Raw genomic sequence first — 19,589 nt, 5'->3', positions numbered from 1 at the left:
GGAATTATGGAAGCAACGGAGTGTGGTACACTCAGGGCACGGAAAGATCGCATTGGCAAGCACGTTGTCCATATAATAGAGCAACCCAACACGGGGGTGGTAGAACTAAGTCAGGCCTGACGGTTTAATTGGTTCAATGGTGGTACATACGTATTGAAATAAGAGCAGCTACAACACTAGCATTCAAAGAGTCCTTAGTGTCCAATGCAGTGTAAGATGTTAACATTGAACATCAAAGAAGAATATACAACTCATCAAATGCAAGACAGTATCATGCAAGGTGGCATGCAACCCGTCATAGACAAGGGTGCATATGGGTGGAGATAGATGAAAATGATGGTGTAGACTCTTCCAATGTGGATGCCCATGTGTAAGTTTTAGAATTTCTTTGTAATTTTAGTTATGTGATTTGCAGTAAAGCCAACGTATATGACCATGAGTTGCAGTACAAATGAGAAATTTTGAGTTATTGGATGTTAATTATAAGTATTTAGATCAAGGTTGCACCAATTTTACTTTTTTTACAGTTTTTATTAAAACAAGTATTTTTAAAAAGTAGGGTTTTGGGCCCTATATAAAAGAATGGGCCCTCATTTTCATTTCATTGTTTAAAGAGCTCTCCACTCCCACATGACCTCCCACTTGCCCCTGACATTTACGCCCTATCTCTCACACCCTTACCCTTTCTCTCGCACATTCTCTCCATCCCCCATGGCCAGGCCCAAGATCCAGGCCCAAGATCAAGGACCACAGAGACTAGCACAGCCAGACCCACCTCCAGACTAAGAGATAGAGAGTGATAGCCTCCCCCCCTCTCCCCCCAATGATCCCCGTCGAAGAGAGAAACTGCCAATCCGAAAGCCAGATAGGGAGCAAGGAGTAGGCCCGTAGACAAAGGGACAAAGGGAGGCACAAGAGGGATAGAGGAAGGCACAAGAGGATCATTATGCAGAGGCCACTGACTCAGAGAGCACAGAGGAGGAGCACAAGGAAGAGGAATAGCGAAGGACAGAGTCGAGGACTAAGGCAAGAATAGACAATCAGGGTCCATACCAATGGGGGAGAGGACACCGAGCTCCAGGTCTAGGGCAAAGATTGGTTTAGGAAGCAAGGCTTTAACTTTTGCTCCCACACAAAGACATGTTGTTTTTAAGCTCTTAAACATGAGCCGATATGCCCTTGTACTTATCCCTACAGTATCACAAACTCCTTGTGCACTAGTTGCATTGAAATGCTCCACAACTTTGTTCATTGACTCAGATGCTATCTCTGATTTTAGACTTTTGAATTTTGGATGTTGTAAAACAGACTCCAACATTTTTTTCATAAACACGTCACCCATAGAACCATAGTGTTCATCATGGATAGACATGAGTTCTGAAACACTCCTACAAGCTCTCACTCGACACTTCCAGTGACCACTTTTCTTGGATATTTCATCCATTGGATGCAATTTCCTCTTGTAACGTAGTCTTGGACCCATGGGAGTATCCTTCATGAATGATAATGTTTTTTCTAACTTTTTTATCTCATCCTTCAAATTTGTGTTTTGCATCTGTAAGTGAATTGCATTTATAATGCTCTCTCCTAATTGAGCATCTAATGTTTGAAACCTTTACCTGTAATAATTCCTTATTTTTCTTCTCTATGCCATCATATGCAGACATTTGAACACTTGTAGCTTGCATAGATGATACCAAATGTTGATTCCAAGCCTCCAACATTGTGATCCTTTTGTCTCTTTCATTAAGCAAAGATTGATATTGGCTGTGAAGACCACTTGCTCCATGACCAATCAACCTTCGACAATATCCTAACAAACCATTCTCGTCCTTACATAGGAACTTTATTAAGCTGATCAATCCATGGAATTGAGGAGTCTGACAAGTTTGTGGATCTACTGAATATATTCTCCCTTCTAACCACAATCCATATGTGTTTTTCCTTGATTTTGAAGAGCTACTAAATCACTTTCACTTGCTAAGGAGGATTCATTCCTCTTTAAAATGGAGCATTCTCTACATCTATTTGAAAATGGATATCCACTAATATAACATGACATGTTTCAGAAAAGTATCAAACCAAGAAAAAATAAAAACCCCAAATTGCATGCAAAATCTAACAATTGAAATCTACAAATTCAAAAAGACATTTACTTATCATCAAACTCTGTTAAACTATGTGAATGAACAATACCTCGCAAGGATCTTTGAAGGAAAAACATGATCAAACTTGTCCTCCTCAATGGTCCCTCTTGTAATCTAGGATGCTAAAGTTGATGGATTTATCTCCAAAACTAATTATATGCTTCCAAACAACTCCAAATCTTTTCAAACCATCTTCTGTATAAAAACCTCAATAGTAAGAGTGTATCTTTTAAAACAAACAAATATTTCTTCCTCTTCAAATCATTTTTAAAGTAAAACAACACAATTACCAAAACAAACTACAAATTAAATGCTTCTTCAAAGTTGCATCATAAAATCTTGTTCTTTTCATTATCTTGCATTGTTCTAAAGTTTTCTCACCTGAATCTCCATGCAAGTTGCTCTTATAGACCCTAATTTTTGTTGAAAACTAAAAACATTCTAAAACTACATGAATGAACAATACCTGATTCTTGGAGCAAGGTTATTTGAAAGAAAAATGTGATCAAATTTGTCCCTCCCAGTGGTCCCAAATGTGTTGCATGAATGATGAAGTAGATGGTTCTTGCTTCAAAAGAGACTATATGCTCCCAAACATCTCGAAATCTATTTCAAGCAATATTTTGTAGAAAACTATTGATAGTAAGAGTTTAAAGACTCGTTTCTCATGGAATTTCTTACAAAACAAACAAATTTTTCAACGTTTTCAAACCATGTAATAAAACAAACAACACAACTACACAAAATGAACTACGAACTAACTATTTCTTCAAAGTTACATCATTAACAAACAAATCTCATCATAATCACTGTGTTGCATTGTTCCAAAGATTATCTCACCTAAACCTCCATACAAGCTATCTGGATGGACCCTAAACCTTCACAAATGGTTCGAAATCATGCGCCCTTAGAGATTGCAGCAGGGACAGTGACTAGTATTGAGAGATGGGAAAAAGAAAGATTGATTTTCATGCATCAGTGACTGCAATGCTTGAAAGTCAATCTTCTTTGATCCTTTCTCAAAGAATCTCATCCAATAGCTCCTTCTAAGCTCCAAACATCCTGCATCATTCATGGCTCACTCAGGGCATTGATTGCCTTGTCTTCCTGAATGAAATGATGTCAGATCATGGGAGAATCTCAAATGAGAGAGGAAGTGGCGAGATTTGAAGGAGAAGCACCCAAAATAGAGAAAGGAGAAGGTAGGTTGGATCTCATTCAAAAATCTTGAAAGTTTTGAAAGAATGAGAGTGAAATGGGAGGGAAATGCAGGAAGAGAAGAGAAGTGACAAGATTTTGGTGTGAGAGTCCATCCCATGAGAGGGAGAATAGAGAAAGAAGCTTCCCACTCAAGAGCCAGTAGGAAATTTGAAAAGAGGGCTGAAGCAAAGAAAATTTCAAAATGGTGGTCAAAAATGAGGGGCAAGCAAGAGGAATGCGAGAGAATGAAAGGAGTGTGGTAGTTGGATGGGAGGATTTGGTTTCAAGTCAAACGGTACAAGTTTGGTTGAGAAACTAGGTTTCTTAGTTTGATTATAGTTAAGAAAGTTCATGATGGGAGAGTTGAGGTAGCAAGTGGGTTCTCCACATCATTGTTTGGGCCATTGAATAAAGAAATAGAGAAGTCATGCCACTTCCAATATTCTATTGCCCTCCACCAGCCAATATTCTATTGGGTTTTATTCACCTTATTCTTCCATGTCACCAGCCTAAGGGCTCCCTTACAGGGCCCTTTTTGAGTCCAATTTTTTTGTAATGCTGATCCACTTCAATCCACTTAGCTCCACTTGGGTCCCATATTTGTTTGAATGAGATTAAACCTTTCCTAAGTTGCCATTCTTGGGTGAGCCATTGTATAGGCTGATGAGTCCTCAAATGCCTAGTTGATCAGCTAGAGGGATCTTCCCAGTGAAGCATCATCCTATAGTTTCCTACAACCTACCCAACTGCATCCCTCTACTTTAACTTTCCACAATATTAGCAACTTTGAAAGCATTTTTTATGAAAGAATTCTAAATATCCTATCAGCCAGTACCACGTCTTGCTAGGGAGAATTGATTCCTCATGGTGCATTCCTATAGATCAGGCCAAGTGCCATTTTTGCCTAAGGCTGATTGCTTCCCACTTGCATTAGCATCTTCATGCACAGAGTGTTGTTCTTTTCTTTCATTCTCACCAACCCTATATCTCCTTCTTCTTTTGCGGTGAAAAGCAAGTTAGAACTGAAAGCATGCCATCTTCCTTCCCATACAAAGTTATTGATGCATATGTTCGCCTTCCTTATATAATTATTTGAGAATGGTATTAAAGACAAAATGTAAACTAGTACTGACTCTAGCACGTGTTCAGCTACAATTAATCTTCCTATGAGTGAGAGCCTCTTGCCTGACTATTTATCAAACTTTGCTTTGATTCTTTGGAATGCCCATTCAAATAGATCTTTCAAGTTCACTCCTACCCCGATCGGCAGGCATCCAAGGTACCTGATGATCTGACCCTTTGGGACCCATTTGAAATCAAATTTGTCTGTCCATCGGGGGTTCTCTGTTTCATAGAGCCATAGGGCCTTAGTTTTATTGTTGTTTATTTTTTAACCAGACGATTCTGCAAATTCATTAGAAACTTCCATAAAATTCTCGATATTCTCTTCAGTTCCCTTGTGTTGTCGTCTGCAAAGAACTGTGTGCAATAGTTGTTACCATCTAGGAGCAGCAACCCCTTAAGTGTACCTCTGCTCTGGTGCCTATCTATTTGACTCATTAATGGCTCTGTTACTATAGCAAATACGAGAGGTGCCAGTGGGCATCCTTGCCTAACTAATCTTTGCATCTCAAAACTCTGATAATGGTAACCATTAATAGCTATTTGGGCCCAAGCATTGGAAAAAAGCATTCTGACCATACCATAGAAGTTTTCCCCAAATCCCAGGGCTCACATTGTGTGTAATATAAAATCCCATGACACCCTATCGTATGCTTTCTCCAAGTCCATGTTTAGCATCACGTACTATTTGTTTTGAGCCATTGTGTAGTCTATTACAATCAGTGCATTGAGAACTACATCTTTGATGTTCTTGTAATACTATCTCTTGGATTATCAAGTTGACGATTGGCAATGCTCAATATGAATTCATGTTGCTAGATACATAGAATTCCACTAGTATACTTACCCCATACAAGGGAATTTGAAAACTTTTCTTTCTTACCCAAACTTCATAAAAGTTATCAATGCTTCAAACCTTGATGATCATGTAAAAATTAAATACTTAGCTCAATCCCTCTAGAATCCTTGAGCATATGTTGCCTCCCCATCTAATTTGTGCCCTCATTCCCAAGAAGAACTTAGGATGATTGCTAGAATAGTCACATGTCCCTTGTAATATTTGTATTGTTGAAGTTTAGTAACATTACTCTCATCCTCTATTAGTATGACACAACACATAGACGTGGAGCTTTTCAAGATACTTTAAAAAACTCCAAAAGTACTGAGAAGTTCCAATGTTTTACTTATATTCACCCCCGATGTTATGACCTGTCTCACCTTTCAAGTTCTCCCACTAAGAGACCTCCAATGACATGTAAGATTATAAGGCCTTTGTGGCTTCTTAGGTTGTTCTTGTCTTTGTAAACTACCACAACAAGCCTCATAGCAATGAGTGGTAGCCCTTGTGTGCTTTAGGGTCTTCCATATTGAGTTGATATTCTATGTGAAGATCCACCTTCCAAACTAAGAGTGACTCTATAAGTATTTTATATCTTGAATATCAACATGCATTTCTTAACAAAACACTTAGTCTCCAAGAAATAGTACACATTCTAAACTTGAACATGAGACCAAAAAACATTTGGAACTGACACTTTCAATGAGATCATTAAATCATTATAAGTGCTAGGTTGCATGTGAAGCATATATGCTAAATAGTATAGGATACATCAGTTTATTCAGAAACATCAAAAAGTTGTTCTAAACATACATGACACCATGTAATCATTCAAAAAATGGACTACTTGAGCTTCCACTCAACCAAAGGACACACATAATTGAGAACATTTGGTATGGTTTAAGAGGCCCCCAATGTTGCACTAAAATTGTGGCAGCCTATTGTACTAATCCATAAGCAATGGTGTTGTTGGCCCACTTTCCAAAAATACATAAAGGGGCTTCAGTTGTACTTCACTCTCATTCAATGCTAATACAAGTACATGTATTTCTTTGAGTGTTTGTAGCTCCTAAGCGTCATCTTAAAAGCGCAACATTCAGAAGGATAGCATCTAGTAGCCATGCTAGCTAGCTCATGTGAGAGCGGCCAATTCCCATGCCCTCTTCATGTACAAGAGATTCTATCCTATTCCCTTGCTTCCATTTCAACCTTCTCTACTATTTCTTGCTAAGCAGTCCCTAAATTTAGCTATTGTTAGGCACTACTAGTAGAAGGTCATGTTTCAATTGGTATCCGAGTGCTGTTTTGGGAGTTTTGTGGGAAAAGATTCATTATCTTGTCTTGAAAAATTGGATCATATTATCTTGAGCCCAAGGGCTACCTTTGTGCAAAAATTGAAATTGCGGAAAGTGATCTGGATTTTGTTCTACCACGTGTCAGGAGCAAGCCTGGGAGCAACCATAATCTTCAAAGTTCTTAAATTTTCATGATTTTTGCATCAGTGCATAGAGGATGATCACTTGACCAAAAGCCCTCAACAAATTCATAGAAACTCCCATGCACATGTAGTCTAGGATTGAGGGGAGCTTCCAAAATCCACAGTCTTTGTTCGCAAGGGAAAGAAGCATCTTGACCTTTGGGTAGAAGGATCCTTGTATCCTTTAGATCTTGCCAACCAAAAGAGCCCTCCTTTCGATACAATGCATGAGCTAGTTTGGTTTGTTGCATGGTCCATAATTTTCTTAGTTTCTTGAGAGCTAAAAACAATTGAAAAAATGGAATCCATACTTATGGGAATAGTGCATGCTGGTATTAAAACATTCAATGTGAGCCCAGGACACTGGATGGATCCTGGATCCTGACTTGCATGTCAGATGAGGTCTATCAATGAGACCGTTGATGGTAGAAAGGTGGCCATATTGGTACCTTGACTCACCCTAGAATGGATGAATTACAAGATATTCAGCTCTTGCATGTGCAAAGATCTTTGAATAAATCCAAGACTATTTATAATGTTGCATTGGGGTGTTTGCACTATAAGCTGAACTAAAAAATCATGTGCAAAAAAGTTTCTTTTTGGGTGCTTTAAAAGTGACTCTCCTCCTTGTATTTTCAAAGACTTTCTTGAGTCTAATGTGCATATAGTCTAGTGGCTACAAACTACGTGGAATGTGCATAGGCTAGCGTGCATCTAGTTTAGTCCACTAATTTGTTTTGGTTGTAGGTCCAAATGTTGGCAGCATGGGTTTAATGTTTCACTACTACTTTTATTCTCCCTCTTTTTCTTTCCCTTGCTTTTCTATTTTGATATATTAGAAATAAATCATACAATGATAGGCTATGCTATTTGTATGGCCACCTCCCTTCATGCTTCTTTTCTCTACAGATGCCACTAGTGCCCTTGTATTGCTTGCCAACATACCACTTCAGTTGTAAAGAACTAGGACGGCCTATAAGGTAGACCCGATAGGTAGTCTCATTTGTTCTAGATCCAATCTATTCACCTCAAAACATCTCTTGATCTGTGATAAATGTCTTAAATTATCGCTTCTTTTGTGACTACCTTATTGACGTAGCTTTTGTGTATCACCTCCCAAACCCTTTCTTTCAAGACTATAGTTTCTCCTTCCTTATCTTGCCCAAATCGCTCCTCTACCATTCCAAAAATTAAGGCTAACTCCTTCTCCCAACTCACAATTTTAAGGTTCTTTTGTCAAATTACTTTTATGTCAAGCCCATAATGAATCCTGTTTTGCTATCATATATGCACTCACATCATTGGCAATGTAGCACATTTTTTTGCCTAAACCTTGTTGAGAGACCACGCTCAACATCATGTGATTACATGTGCATAGCACTAACACATATAGAGTGCTATAAAGGAAAGGGTTAGATGCCCTAACCCTAACCCTAAATGGGTTTGTACATATTCTACATTTTTAACTAAATCTAGTGTACAGTTAGTCATTTGTGGTGTGCTCTCTAGTTGTGCTTTCTCTCCTCATCTCCACTCTTCTCCTCTCCCCTCTTCATATTTTGTCATGGTATCAGAGCATGGTTGTACCTTCCGTTGAGGCGCCATCGATTGAGAGATCGAGAGATTGAGTGATTGAGTTTCTATCTTTCATTCCGTTGATGAAAGAAAATTTCCATCAAACAATTCAGTCCATGTGAGAGAGAGAAAGAGAGAGAGAAAGAGACTTCCGTTCATTGAGAGTCCATTCTTTGAAAGATTTTCATTACAAGAGTGATCTTCTTCAAGAGTTTGTGAGAAGTTCAAGAGAGAAATTTCCTTGTGAGAGAGATAGACAGCTCTTTGGGAGAGATTTCCTCTCTGTGAGAGAAAGAGAGAGATAGATCTTTGTGCGCATTGTTCTGACAACTAAAGCCCCTACAACTACTCCCTTCAAAGAGCCTATCCTACATCGTCAATGCTCCAGCTGACTACCTTATGGGTGCCTCTACAACACCCTGGCTCCTACTTTGCATGCTGACAGTAAGCAAGGGCGACTCCAACACAAAGGCCTCCAACAATCTTGGTAGCAAGCAACCTCACCAATGAAAGGCTCCAAGGCCTTAAGCTCTAGCCCATCAATGCTCATCTCCTCCTAACGACTACTTCGATCGCAAGCCAGCAAGCAAAGTGACTACACGACGATAGATCCACCACCAAGTTCCTGGCTCCATGCTCTACCATGAGGACTCCTACATAGCAACGGCTCCAACAACTCATATGGCGGGCTCCTTCACGCTCCGCATCCACAAACAACAGGCTCTACCTCTCCGAGCCATGACTGCAACAGCAAACTCTCCAAGCTACGCCTCAAAGTGCCTCAGCCCACTAGCCTCAGCTCCTGTGACTCCCGTCGAGGTAGCAACCTGGATTGGCCGGCATCTCCCCAACATCTCCATAGCACCCTTCATCAGCTCCTTAGCGCCCTTCAACACGGCTACTGCCATACACATCTAGCCTACCTCCACACACACACACAAAAAAAAAGGTCTCATGCAACTCCTACTACTGTCCACGATGGTAGATGACTCCTTTAAATGCATGATGAGGATAAACGTGTCCAAAAGGAGACTAGGCAAGCTCCAAATGGGTGAGGCAACCTCCAACAATGCCTATAGCATCGACACCCAGCATCAAATCAACACCTTCATGACCAAAAGCCTCATAGCCAACCACCTGCAACTCTACATCCACGATGACCTCCAACACCTGTGACTTGCAACACAGCCGCTCCAATCCTCAAAGGAGCCAAAACGAGCTCTCAGCACGTCAACTGACGGAGAGCTTCTATGTCGACAGAATCTTTAATATATTTTGTCTAGAATCTCTAAGATTCTGACCTATCTCCTCACATGGTAGCCACTCCATGCAAAAGTTGACAAGTGGCACACCAATTTGCCACATCACCTTATCTAGTAACACATGGCATCCATCCCACTACGACACATGGTACCACCATTCAACTGACACGTGCCACCTTATCTTGCCCTGTGGCAAATAAGCCACCCTAGGTCAAGATAACCCAGGTACGATAAGGTGAGGATATGATTAGTTAAGTTAACCCCAAGTCATGTTAACCCCTAGTTTGGATCACCACAGTAAGGTTTGTTCAAGATTTTGACATGTGGCAGCCGATTGCCACATCATCTTATTTGCCACCTCAGTAGGACCAGTCATCTACCACCTCAGCTGCCCAATCAACAGTGCCAGGTAGGCACCCCTACCTCCTGCAAGCACACTATTCACACTACATATGAACCCACCTGCCACATCGGCACACTATTCCACAAGCATGGTCACTGCATGTGATCGCCTGAGTACCACATCATCATTGAGCATTGCACCCTTTTTGCCTCTCCACCTAGATCAAGTCGTATCTCTTGATCCAGGAAGAATTTGAGGGCGTTCCCAAAAGAAAAATCGCTCAATTTTTTGTGCTCTACACAGTCGTCATATCATATGCACATTTTAGTGCAATTATCATACACCTTTGAGCCTCGGCTACTTCCTACATGCACATCAGCCTCTACATCGATGCATCTGACCCAGCACATAAAAAGAATCAAAGAAAAAGAAATCATTTGTTGTTCTGTTCTTCAATTGATGGTTGGTCTAGATGTAGATCAGAGTAGACTAGATTGCCATAGTGGAGACGATTTCAATTTCTCCAAGGTACCAATATAAGCCATGCCCAAAATTATCGACTAGTTCCTACTCGGAGTCACATATGGTTTCACATCATCACATTACCTGAAACCTAGCGTTCATCGATTCAGTGAGTAGACTTGAGAGTGTTTAAAGGCATTGACTGATTGTTCAATGGGCAGATAGCACATGATTTGATTTCACACACACATGCCATCATTGTAAAGCCTATTTGGCTATTTCACGGCATTGTGCACTTTATTCTAGCCTTGTAAAGCCTCTTGGCTATTCCCGATGCGAAGTCACGCAAATGCATCATGGTTGGCTACAATGAAGATAGCAAAGCATACAAGTTGTATGATCCCATCAACCGAAAGGTCTTTATCTCTAGAGATGTCATCTTTGATGAGGAATCAGAATGGAAAACCTCAAATACATAGAAGATAGACACAAGAGCAAGAATTGCCAGAAGCACCCTGAGAAGAACCACAGCAACTCAGACGGTCTACTAGGGAAAGCAAACTACCTGCCAGATTGACATATGCTCATAAAAACAAAGCAATTCAGGTTGAAACCACCAACTATGCTCTTATGACTACCATCATGGCTACAAAAGAGCCAGTGTACTTCGAAGACACAGTTGACAAGCCAGAATGACAAACTGCTATGGATAAAGAAACAGAAGCTTTGTACAAGAATAACACTTGGGAATTATGCGACCTTCCACCCAGAAAGAAGGCCATAGCAAACAAATGGGTATGCAAAGTGAAGTACAATTCAGATGGAAGCATCAAAAGATACAAAGCCAGACTAGTCGTAAAAGGATTTGCACAGCAGTATGGTCAGGACTATGATGAGACTTATGCTCCAGTAGCAAAGACGGATTCCATATGGTTCTTGATATCACTAGTGACACTCAACAGATTGAATGTGTACCAGCTCGATGTCAAGAACGCATTTCTCAATGGTTACCTAGATGAGGAAGTCTACATGCAACAACCAGCAGGTTATGTTGAACTAGGAAAGGAGAATCGGGTTTGCCTTCTCAAGAAAAGTCTCTATGGCTTAAAGCAAGCACCCATAAGTTGGTACAGCAGAATCAACAAGTATTTTGCTTATCTGGGATACATGAAATCCAATGCAGATCATACTCTCTACTACAAATTTCAAGGTGGTGAGGAGTGGAGAATAGAGTGGGAGGTCATCAGAAATAGGTGGGAGGAGAGATTAGTTGATTTGAAGAACTCAAATGAATATGCAATTTCTTTATCAAAATTTTGAATCAGTTTCTTTCTGCATTTATCAAAGTTACTATTAATGTCAATTGTGAATGAGTTAGTACATTGCACATTTTATGCCTACTTTGACCTATTTATTTTGATGTGGTGAATTTGAGTAATTAGATGAATAGAAAGTAGATTTGATGCTAGTGTTATAGATTCATTCTCTTTAAAGCAATCAATCTAATAGGGCAATAGGTATCTTCAAGGTCACGAGGAGATTGTAGAGCTCAAATTCCTTGACTTGCAACAAATATTTTTTGATATTGAAGAGTGCTGAGGCTAGGGGAGTGGCGAGACTGGCTCTCTCGATTGCCATGGAGGCCCTCACCTATATTGAAGAGGCATTTCCTTCTTTTTGGACGTTTGATTCAATTTTGAAGAATTGATGTGAGTCAAATTTTTTTTCAACTTCTAGTAATCTTTTTTGAATGATAGAACACGGACTCTCAGTTCCTTCCTCCTTGAAAATTGAAGAGTTTTTTGGAAACATTGTGCTATTACATAGAAAATGATGCTATGACACATGTTTTATACACATTGTTGTTAGCACAAAGACTTTGAGACTTATACTTTCAGTGAAACAATTCATGTACAGCTCAATCCTAGATAGCTTTTAAGGATCTAACCAAAGAATTTATGAGCCTGAAGAGAGGGAATGAGCAATGGTGAATTAGACCTGTGAACCTAATAAAGGATTTGACTCAAGCGATAGAGAGTTGACCCATAATTTCTAAAAGACTTGCGTTTGAATAGGTTGATTGGCATGTGCCTAGAGCTAAGAGAACACCCTTTACAAACATTTGATTCATGGGAGATATTTGAGAAGGAATATCAAAGTGACGCTATGTCAAATATTAGAAATGTGAACAATCAAAAAACCTATTCAAACCGCATAGACTTATCGGTTGAGTTAGGAAGCCAACAAAATAGGAAAGGGAAGAAGCAAGAGGCACGCAATCCAAAACATCATTGTATGAAGCACCTCATCCTATAGTTCACCTTGTACTTCCTAAGGCGGGTTTGTCCAACACCTTGCCAACTGGAATGCAGAACCCACCTACATATCCTTCTGACATGGCTACACCTTGAATCCTGATACTACCTTCACCTATCATGCCCCCATTGCTAAGGGATCTGACTTTCTCATTTCCTGACTTCCCTGGGGTGGTAGGTGAAGACGAGTCTACACTTGAAATATTTTAAATGCATCTATATGTCACAACCATCATTGATGATATACACAAGATGGTATATCTTGCATAGACATTTAGAACCTAGGCATGCAGTTGGTATGTTCGTCTGCAGCCCAGATGGATATAGTAGTTTTAAAGATCAATTCGAAGAAAAGTTTGCTATAACCATAAGTATGCAAGGCTTGTTTTCTCATTGGAATACTCTAGAATAGGGGCCCATTGAAAGTGTGGAAGGCTATTCCCCCAAAGTGCAGAGTTGGTCTGCTAAAGTGTTGGTTGACTTATGCTTGAGGTAGCCACAACTATTGAGCTCTTCATTCATGGATTAATGAGGCAGAGTTAATGTTTGTTTAGAGAGAAAATATACAAACATTATCATATCTATTGGTAGTGTGGTGGCTAAGTAGATGCATTACAATTTAATGATGGGACTAGGAGAGAAACCCAATCAACTGGTACTTCTATGATGCGCTTGACTATTTTGAATCCTTTGATCCAACACCCCATTAGGCATAACCAATCCCACCTTACAAAAATACAATCAATGAGGTGAAGGACATGATAACCAATTTTCAGCAGGATGATTCTACTTCAAACTTGAGATTAGCTTTATGAGATGCAAAATAAGAAATTAAATGATAAGGGGGTTTTATTTAATGCTAAGCCAGCATAAATATTGAGTAGGATGAGTGTAATCACATAAGAACTCCCTGAAGAAAAGTAGGGTAATGCATAGGTAATGAGTATCCCGCTTTAAATGGGAAAGACTTCGAGCCTAGTAAAAAGAGAGAGAGGTATAGAAGGTTGATCCATGGAATGAGAGCAAAGAAAAAGGGTAGTTATTTCATGTATGTGAGGATACCCTTGCCAAATTTCAAACTATATGATGTCACCCAGATTTGGCTAAGCTATCTATGTCAGTGTGACCAAGTTTCAATGATGATACTACCCTGCAATCGTTTTTCGAATAGTTTAGACATTATTTTAAGGAACTAAGCATAGTATTGATACGTCCCTAGTGTCAAAGGTAAGTATCCATGATGATAACAAAGAGAAATCATCCTAGATATGTATTGAAATTGAGGGACAGATTATAGATGATATGGTGATTGATGCTAGATCAATGATAAATGTAACAAATTTTGAGATTTTCAAAATCGCCCCAAATATGTATTGAAATCAAGGACATAACATAGAGGATGCGGTGGTTGATGTTGGGTCAGTGGTAAATGTATTGAATTTCAAGACTTTCAAAAGCTTGGGTCTCAAAATTTCAAGACAGGCTTTTCAAATCATTTGGATGGCAAACAAATCAAGTGTAATCTTTGAAGGTATGATGTACCAGGTGCCTATAAGAGTTTCTAGATTGATTGCAATATGTAATTTCCACATGGCAGAAGGTCGATCACAATACTCAATGCTCCTAGGAAGACCTTGAACTATCAAGTTTGATTGCTAGATTGATATTACCATGGGGAATTTCATCTTAGGTAGAGGAAAAAATGAGCCATAATTGATGCCTACCTGAGGGTTCTCTCTCAAAAGAAGTGGATGTCCAAAGTGGACTATTCCTCACAACCATTAACAATGACTCAGAATCTACATGAGGGAATCTGGGTTGGAAGATGTGAATCAAACCTTCCGTATTGAAGTGGAAGAGATGATTTTAATGTGCTCAATGAAAAGAACCCAATTGTAAGAGAGGAAGAGGTCAGAACCATCAACCTTGGTAATGTCCAATGAGACCAAGAAAATCCAGGTCAAAGCCATCTTGATTTTGAGATGCAAGGGTAGCTATGCAAAGACTTTGTAGATGTGCTCTCTTAAATTTTCTAAATGTGTTATCTTGGAATTTGTAGATGTGTCAGCTTGGACATATAAAGCCCTTAACAGTGTCCTTCCATCTAAAGTAGTTCATAGCATCCACTTAAAGGCAATAGAAATGCAGTAATAGAGATATTTGCACCTACATAAGGAATCCACTAGTTCATTTTTCACTAATTTGGACTTGAGAGGCAGTTTTCCTCTCTTGTCCTAAGCCACACCTAGGGTTTGGCCAAGGGAATGGTTCCTCATTCAAAGGGGAAGGAGGTTTTTGTTTTTGTTTTTTTTGCATGCATTCTATATCATGCACTATATGTTGTACACTAGAAGTTGCACTAATGCATGGATTTTGTATATGTAGATATTGGATTTGATTTTGCCACATTTTTTCTGCAAGATGGAAGGTTCCACTAGCACTAAACAGAAGATGGAAGGTTCCACTAGCAAGATGGAAGGTTTCACATTTTTTCTGCAAAATGGAAGGTCCCACTAGCACTAAACAGAAGCATTAGTTAACATTGAATCAATATAGGCAAGGTAACCAAGTTCTTCGAGAGAAGTTGCTAGAGAAAATAAATAGCTTGCATGACAGGTAGATGGAGACCATAATAGAGCACCCTCATGGGTTGCATAATTTCAAGATCAATGTTAGGACACGATGTGACTGCTATTAAAAGATGCCCAAAATCAATAAGGTTATTAGCATTGTGAATTGGGATTTTGATGCATTACTTTGGGTTTAATCCCATATTGGCAATGTCTACACAAGGTTTGAGAAAATATGAAGAGGGGAGAGGAGAAGAGTGGAGATGAGGAGAGAGGGCACAGCTAGAGAGCACACCACAAATGACTAACTTTACACTAGATTTAGTTGAAAATGTAGAATATATACAAACCCATTTAGGATTTGGGTTAGGGAATCTAACCCTTTCCTTTATGGCACTCTATTTGTGTTAGTGCTATGCACATGTAATCACATGATGTTAAGTGTGGTATCTCAACACCTTCCCTCCAACATCATGAAGTAGGCCTTCCCTCAAGATGATGATTCTGGGGAATTGAAGAAGGACTGAGCATTACATTCCATCACACCCCTTTAATGGGAATGTCCAAACCGAGAGCTTGTTGGTGTTTCTTGAAAAGCTCTTTACCGAGGGGTTTGGTAAAGATGTCTGCAATATTCTCTTTGCTATCACAATGCTACAGTGTGATGTCACCAAGTAACACTCTTTCTTTGATGAAGTGCTCTCTGACATCAATGTGCTTTGTCCTAGAGTGATATACTAGATTCTTGGCCAATGCTTGAGCCAATTGATTATCATAGTATATTGTTGTTGGCTTTGAATCATCAAAGTAATCTGTTTTTGACAATAGTCTTCTGAGCCATATAGCCTCACATGCACTTGTAGTGAGTGCTTTGTATTTTTCTTCTATTGAAGACAAAGCAACAGTTGGATGTTTGTTTGACAACCATGATATAGCGCCTTGACCAAGGAAAAATGCATATCCCTGTGTTGATCTCCTAGTCTCATGATCTTTGGCATAGTCACTGTCACAGTATCCATGCAACCTTGGATGAATTCCTCTACAATACTGCCACCAGCAAGGTTACACAATTTGAGGATGAGAATGTATGAGTCTCGCACTTCCTACCCTACCCATCCTATCACTTCACTTTGAACTCTTCTAAGGCATCCAATAGTAGCATAGTATTCTATTCAATGTGTGTACAATAGTATTGCAAATTTGTTTGTAGAACAATGATTAGACTATATTCTCTACATGTTAACTTTTGTTCATCCTCTTTCACCTTCAATTTCTTAGATAGATTCTCCACCCTTCTTTTGTCGATGTTGAGCATTGCTCAGGTAGGCTCTACTTGATGATGGAGCTTCTAGATATCAATAGTTATCTCTTCCTTGTCTCAATTTCTTTGTCCAAATCTCTCCTATAGTATTTGAATTCTTCTACAATTTTTGTCATTTCCTTCTCCACTCACTTTCGAACATCTCATGAGAACTCTTCACAAGTCATGATCATTTCATCATTATATACTAGTTCCTCTTCCAATTTCATGGCTCATGCTACCTCAACTTGAAAATCTTCATTGTACTAATGTGCTTTAGTCTTTGCGTGCTCCTTTTCTTATCAAGCTTGTGTAACTAAAGAATGAGCATGCCTCTCATAACCCACCCATAGTATTTTTTATACCATAGGTATAGGTCCAACACTGCAAGTATCCTGACATTTGTCGATAATAACAGTACCTTTACTGCTAGCAATATAGCCATTATCACCGATAATGGCTAGATTCGTGCCTAAATAAGGAGCTCACTAGTTCATTTTTCATTGCTTTGGACTTGAGAGGTAATTTTCATCTTTCTCCTAAGCCCCACCTAGGGCCTAGCTAATGGAACGGTTCTTGCTCCCCATGCCCACAAGGTGATTGTGCTAGATAAGACTACTCCTAAGGTTAAACTCCCTAGACTCTCTCAAAGGTTTGAGGTCATTTTTGTCTCTCTTTTTTTGCATGGATTCTATATGATGCACTGTATGTTGTACACTATATCTTTTTTTTGTCTTTTTTTTCGCATGGATTCTATATCATGCACTATATGTTGTACACCACAAGTTGCACTAACATGAGGATTTTGTATGTGCAAACATGAGGATTTTTGTATGTGCAGACATTGTAACCAATTTGCAAACTTTTGCAAACATTTTTGTATGTGCAGACATTGTAACCAATTTGCAAACTTTTGCACATCCTTTTTTACAAGCTGGAAAGTTCCACTAGCACTAAGTGCAAGCATGAGTGAACATCAAAACAACATAGGCAAGTTAACTAGGTACTTTGGGAGTATAGAGAGCACAGATTGGTTGCATAAATTTCAAGCTCAAGGTTATTTCAAAAATGAAGAGGATGCTAGAAGAAGATGCCCAAACCCATGAGTTGTCAACTTTGTAAATTGGGAGTCTGACGCATTGCTTTGGGTCGAATCTGTTGGCAATGTCTATGCACGCTTTGGGCAAACGTGTGCTACAAGATCGGTAATTGCCAATGATGTTAGTGCATTACAAATGGATTAAGGAGATGAAGTTGGGCTTTGAATATTGAAGGCTTACATCAAATAAGAGGTACCGTAGAAGTGACAGAGTCGAGGGAAGAATTCACCCTTAATGTTTGGGACGGTAGAGGAGAGTGAAGCAAACTTGTGTAAACATTTTTCAACTGTAGCTTGACAACCTATATGGGAAACACAGATTTTATATACAAGGGGTTGTCCTTGAAAAAATGTCCATTCCTAAACAAGATCAACAAATGTATGGGAATTCTTTTGCCAAATCAAGTTTAAACAATTTTAAGTGTAGCTTGACAACTATAAAGGAAACATAGAATTCAATGGATTTTATATATAAGGGGTTGTCCATGTAAAAAGGCCCATTCTAATACAATATTAGTAAAGTGTATAGGAATTCTTTTGCCAAATCAGGTCTAACAAATACTTATGGATTATCTGTCAGGTTAATAAATAGTTCCTTGTCCCCACCAATAACTCTTCTAATTCTTTCACAAAGAATTTCATCTTGAGTACATATGGGCAATGTCTTGTGCCATTACCAATCAATGATTGCAACTCAATATGCACCCTTTAGAGTAAAATTGAGCAAGATCTTGCCAACGTACAAGTCTGTAGATAGAACCATTGGGCTTGATGCAAGTATGCTAGTCCAATTAGGTGAACATGGAATAAATGGTGCACATTAGCACAAAACATGTCAAGTCTCTCCACCACATCTCTTCAACCAAAAACTTTTCACAAGGTGGTGAGGCTCAAAGGATGTGATTGAAAAGGAGGGATTGGAGGGGAAACAGTCGGCAATTGGTACTTGTAGAGCACAAAACCCCCATTCTCTACAATCCAAGACAAGGCCTTGAAAGAACGACGGACTGAGGAATTTGAGGATGGCATAAATTAGGAAGGTTCAATGGAGAATTATAATCAAGATGAGAACAACTTGGGATGGTTGATGAAATTGAAGCTTGGGCATCACTTAGTTCAGAAGGATGCTCTTATGGATGTTTGTGACTGCGTACCCTTCTTCCTCATATGACAAAATGTTACTCAAGGATTCTCTATCCAAGGTGCATGCATTTTTAATGACTAATGTAGAAATAGTTGAAAATTGAGCACAAAAGAAACTAATAAATGCAAGGGCTTTAAGAGTAAAATAACGTTGTTTGTCCCATCTAAGAGCATTTCGAAGCATCTACATGAGCTTAAAATGAGGGCAACTCAAAACATGTCAAATGAATATACATCCCAAAAACGACAAGGGACACTACAAGAGGAATAAGAGCCAAGTTGATAATAATAAGAAAGAAGAGTCGCTACATTAGAACTTCACCCTCACAAAATGTTGAATTTAGAGATGTTATGATTCTACGTGCTTCAAATTATCATGAGAAGTGCCCCAAAATCACTGGGTTTTCCCTCTCTTGGGCATAGCATGGTTGTACAACAAAATTTGGGAGACTAGAATTCCGTTGGTGATGCTTCCAAGGCCACTTCCCAAAACCACTACACAATTGTTAAGGGCACATTTAAAAGGTTTACTCAAAACTTCATGCATGATGCAACAAGACGGTACATGATCATGTATATGCACCCCTAGATATGGACTTTTTTGGTATGAATGAGTTCAGCACTACTCAATAGACCCCAAAAAAAAAGGATACTCGAGGTAGGAGCTCTCTCTTGAATACTCGTAAATAACCTTGCTGCAAAAAGAATCAAAGCACCAAGATGATAAGCCTTTCAT

General features: G+C 39.2%; 1 protein-coding gene across 2 annotated transcripts in view; it reads right to left on the bottom strand.

The window, feature by feature from the left end:
- Positions 1 to 19,144: 19,144 nt before the first annotated feature.
- The window catches only part of LOC147891941 (mannose-P-dolichol utilization defect 1 protein homolog 1-like), a 31,786-nt gene continuing 31,341 nt past the window's right edge, over positions 19,145 to 19,589 (bottom strand). For both annotated transcript variants that reach the window (XM_087388465.1, XM_087388464.1), the window contains 2 exons: positions 19,507 to 19,548; positions 19,145 to 19,348 (listed from right to left, as the gene is read on the bottom strand). In XM_087388465.1, coding sequence (XP_087244591.1) covers positions 19,248 to 19,348; positions 19,507 to 19,548 — 143 coding nt within the window. In that variant the 3' untranslated portion in view covers positions 19,145 to 19,247. The remainder of the gene's footprint in view (positions 19,349 to 19,506; positions 19,549 to 19,589) is intronic.

The sequence above is a fragment of the Dipteris shenzhenensis genome, chromosome 17, assembly GCF_047967505.1.
Source record: "Dipteris shenzhenensis isolate YYH24624 ecotype China chromosome 17, Dip_SZ_1.0, whole genome shotgun sequence".
Taxonomy (NCBI): Eukaryota; Viridiplantae; Streptophyta; class Polypodiopsida; order Gleicheniales; family Dipteridaceae; genus Dipteris; species Dipteris shenzhenensis.
The sequence above is the reverse complement of the archived record's forward strand: the minus strand, read 5'-3'. Positions and strand labels throughout refer to the sequence as shown.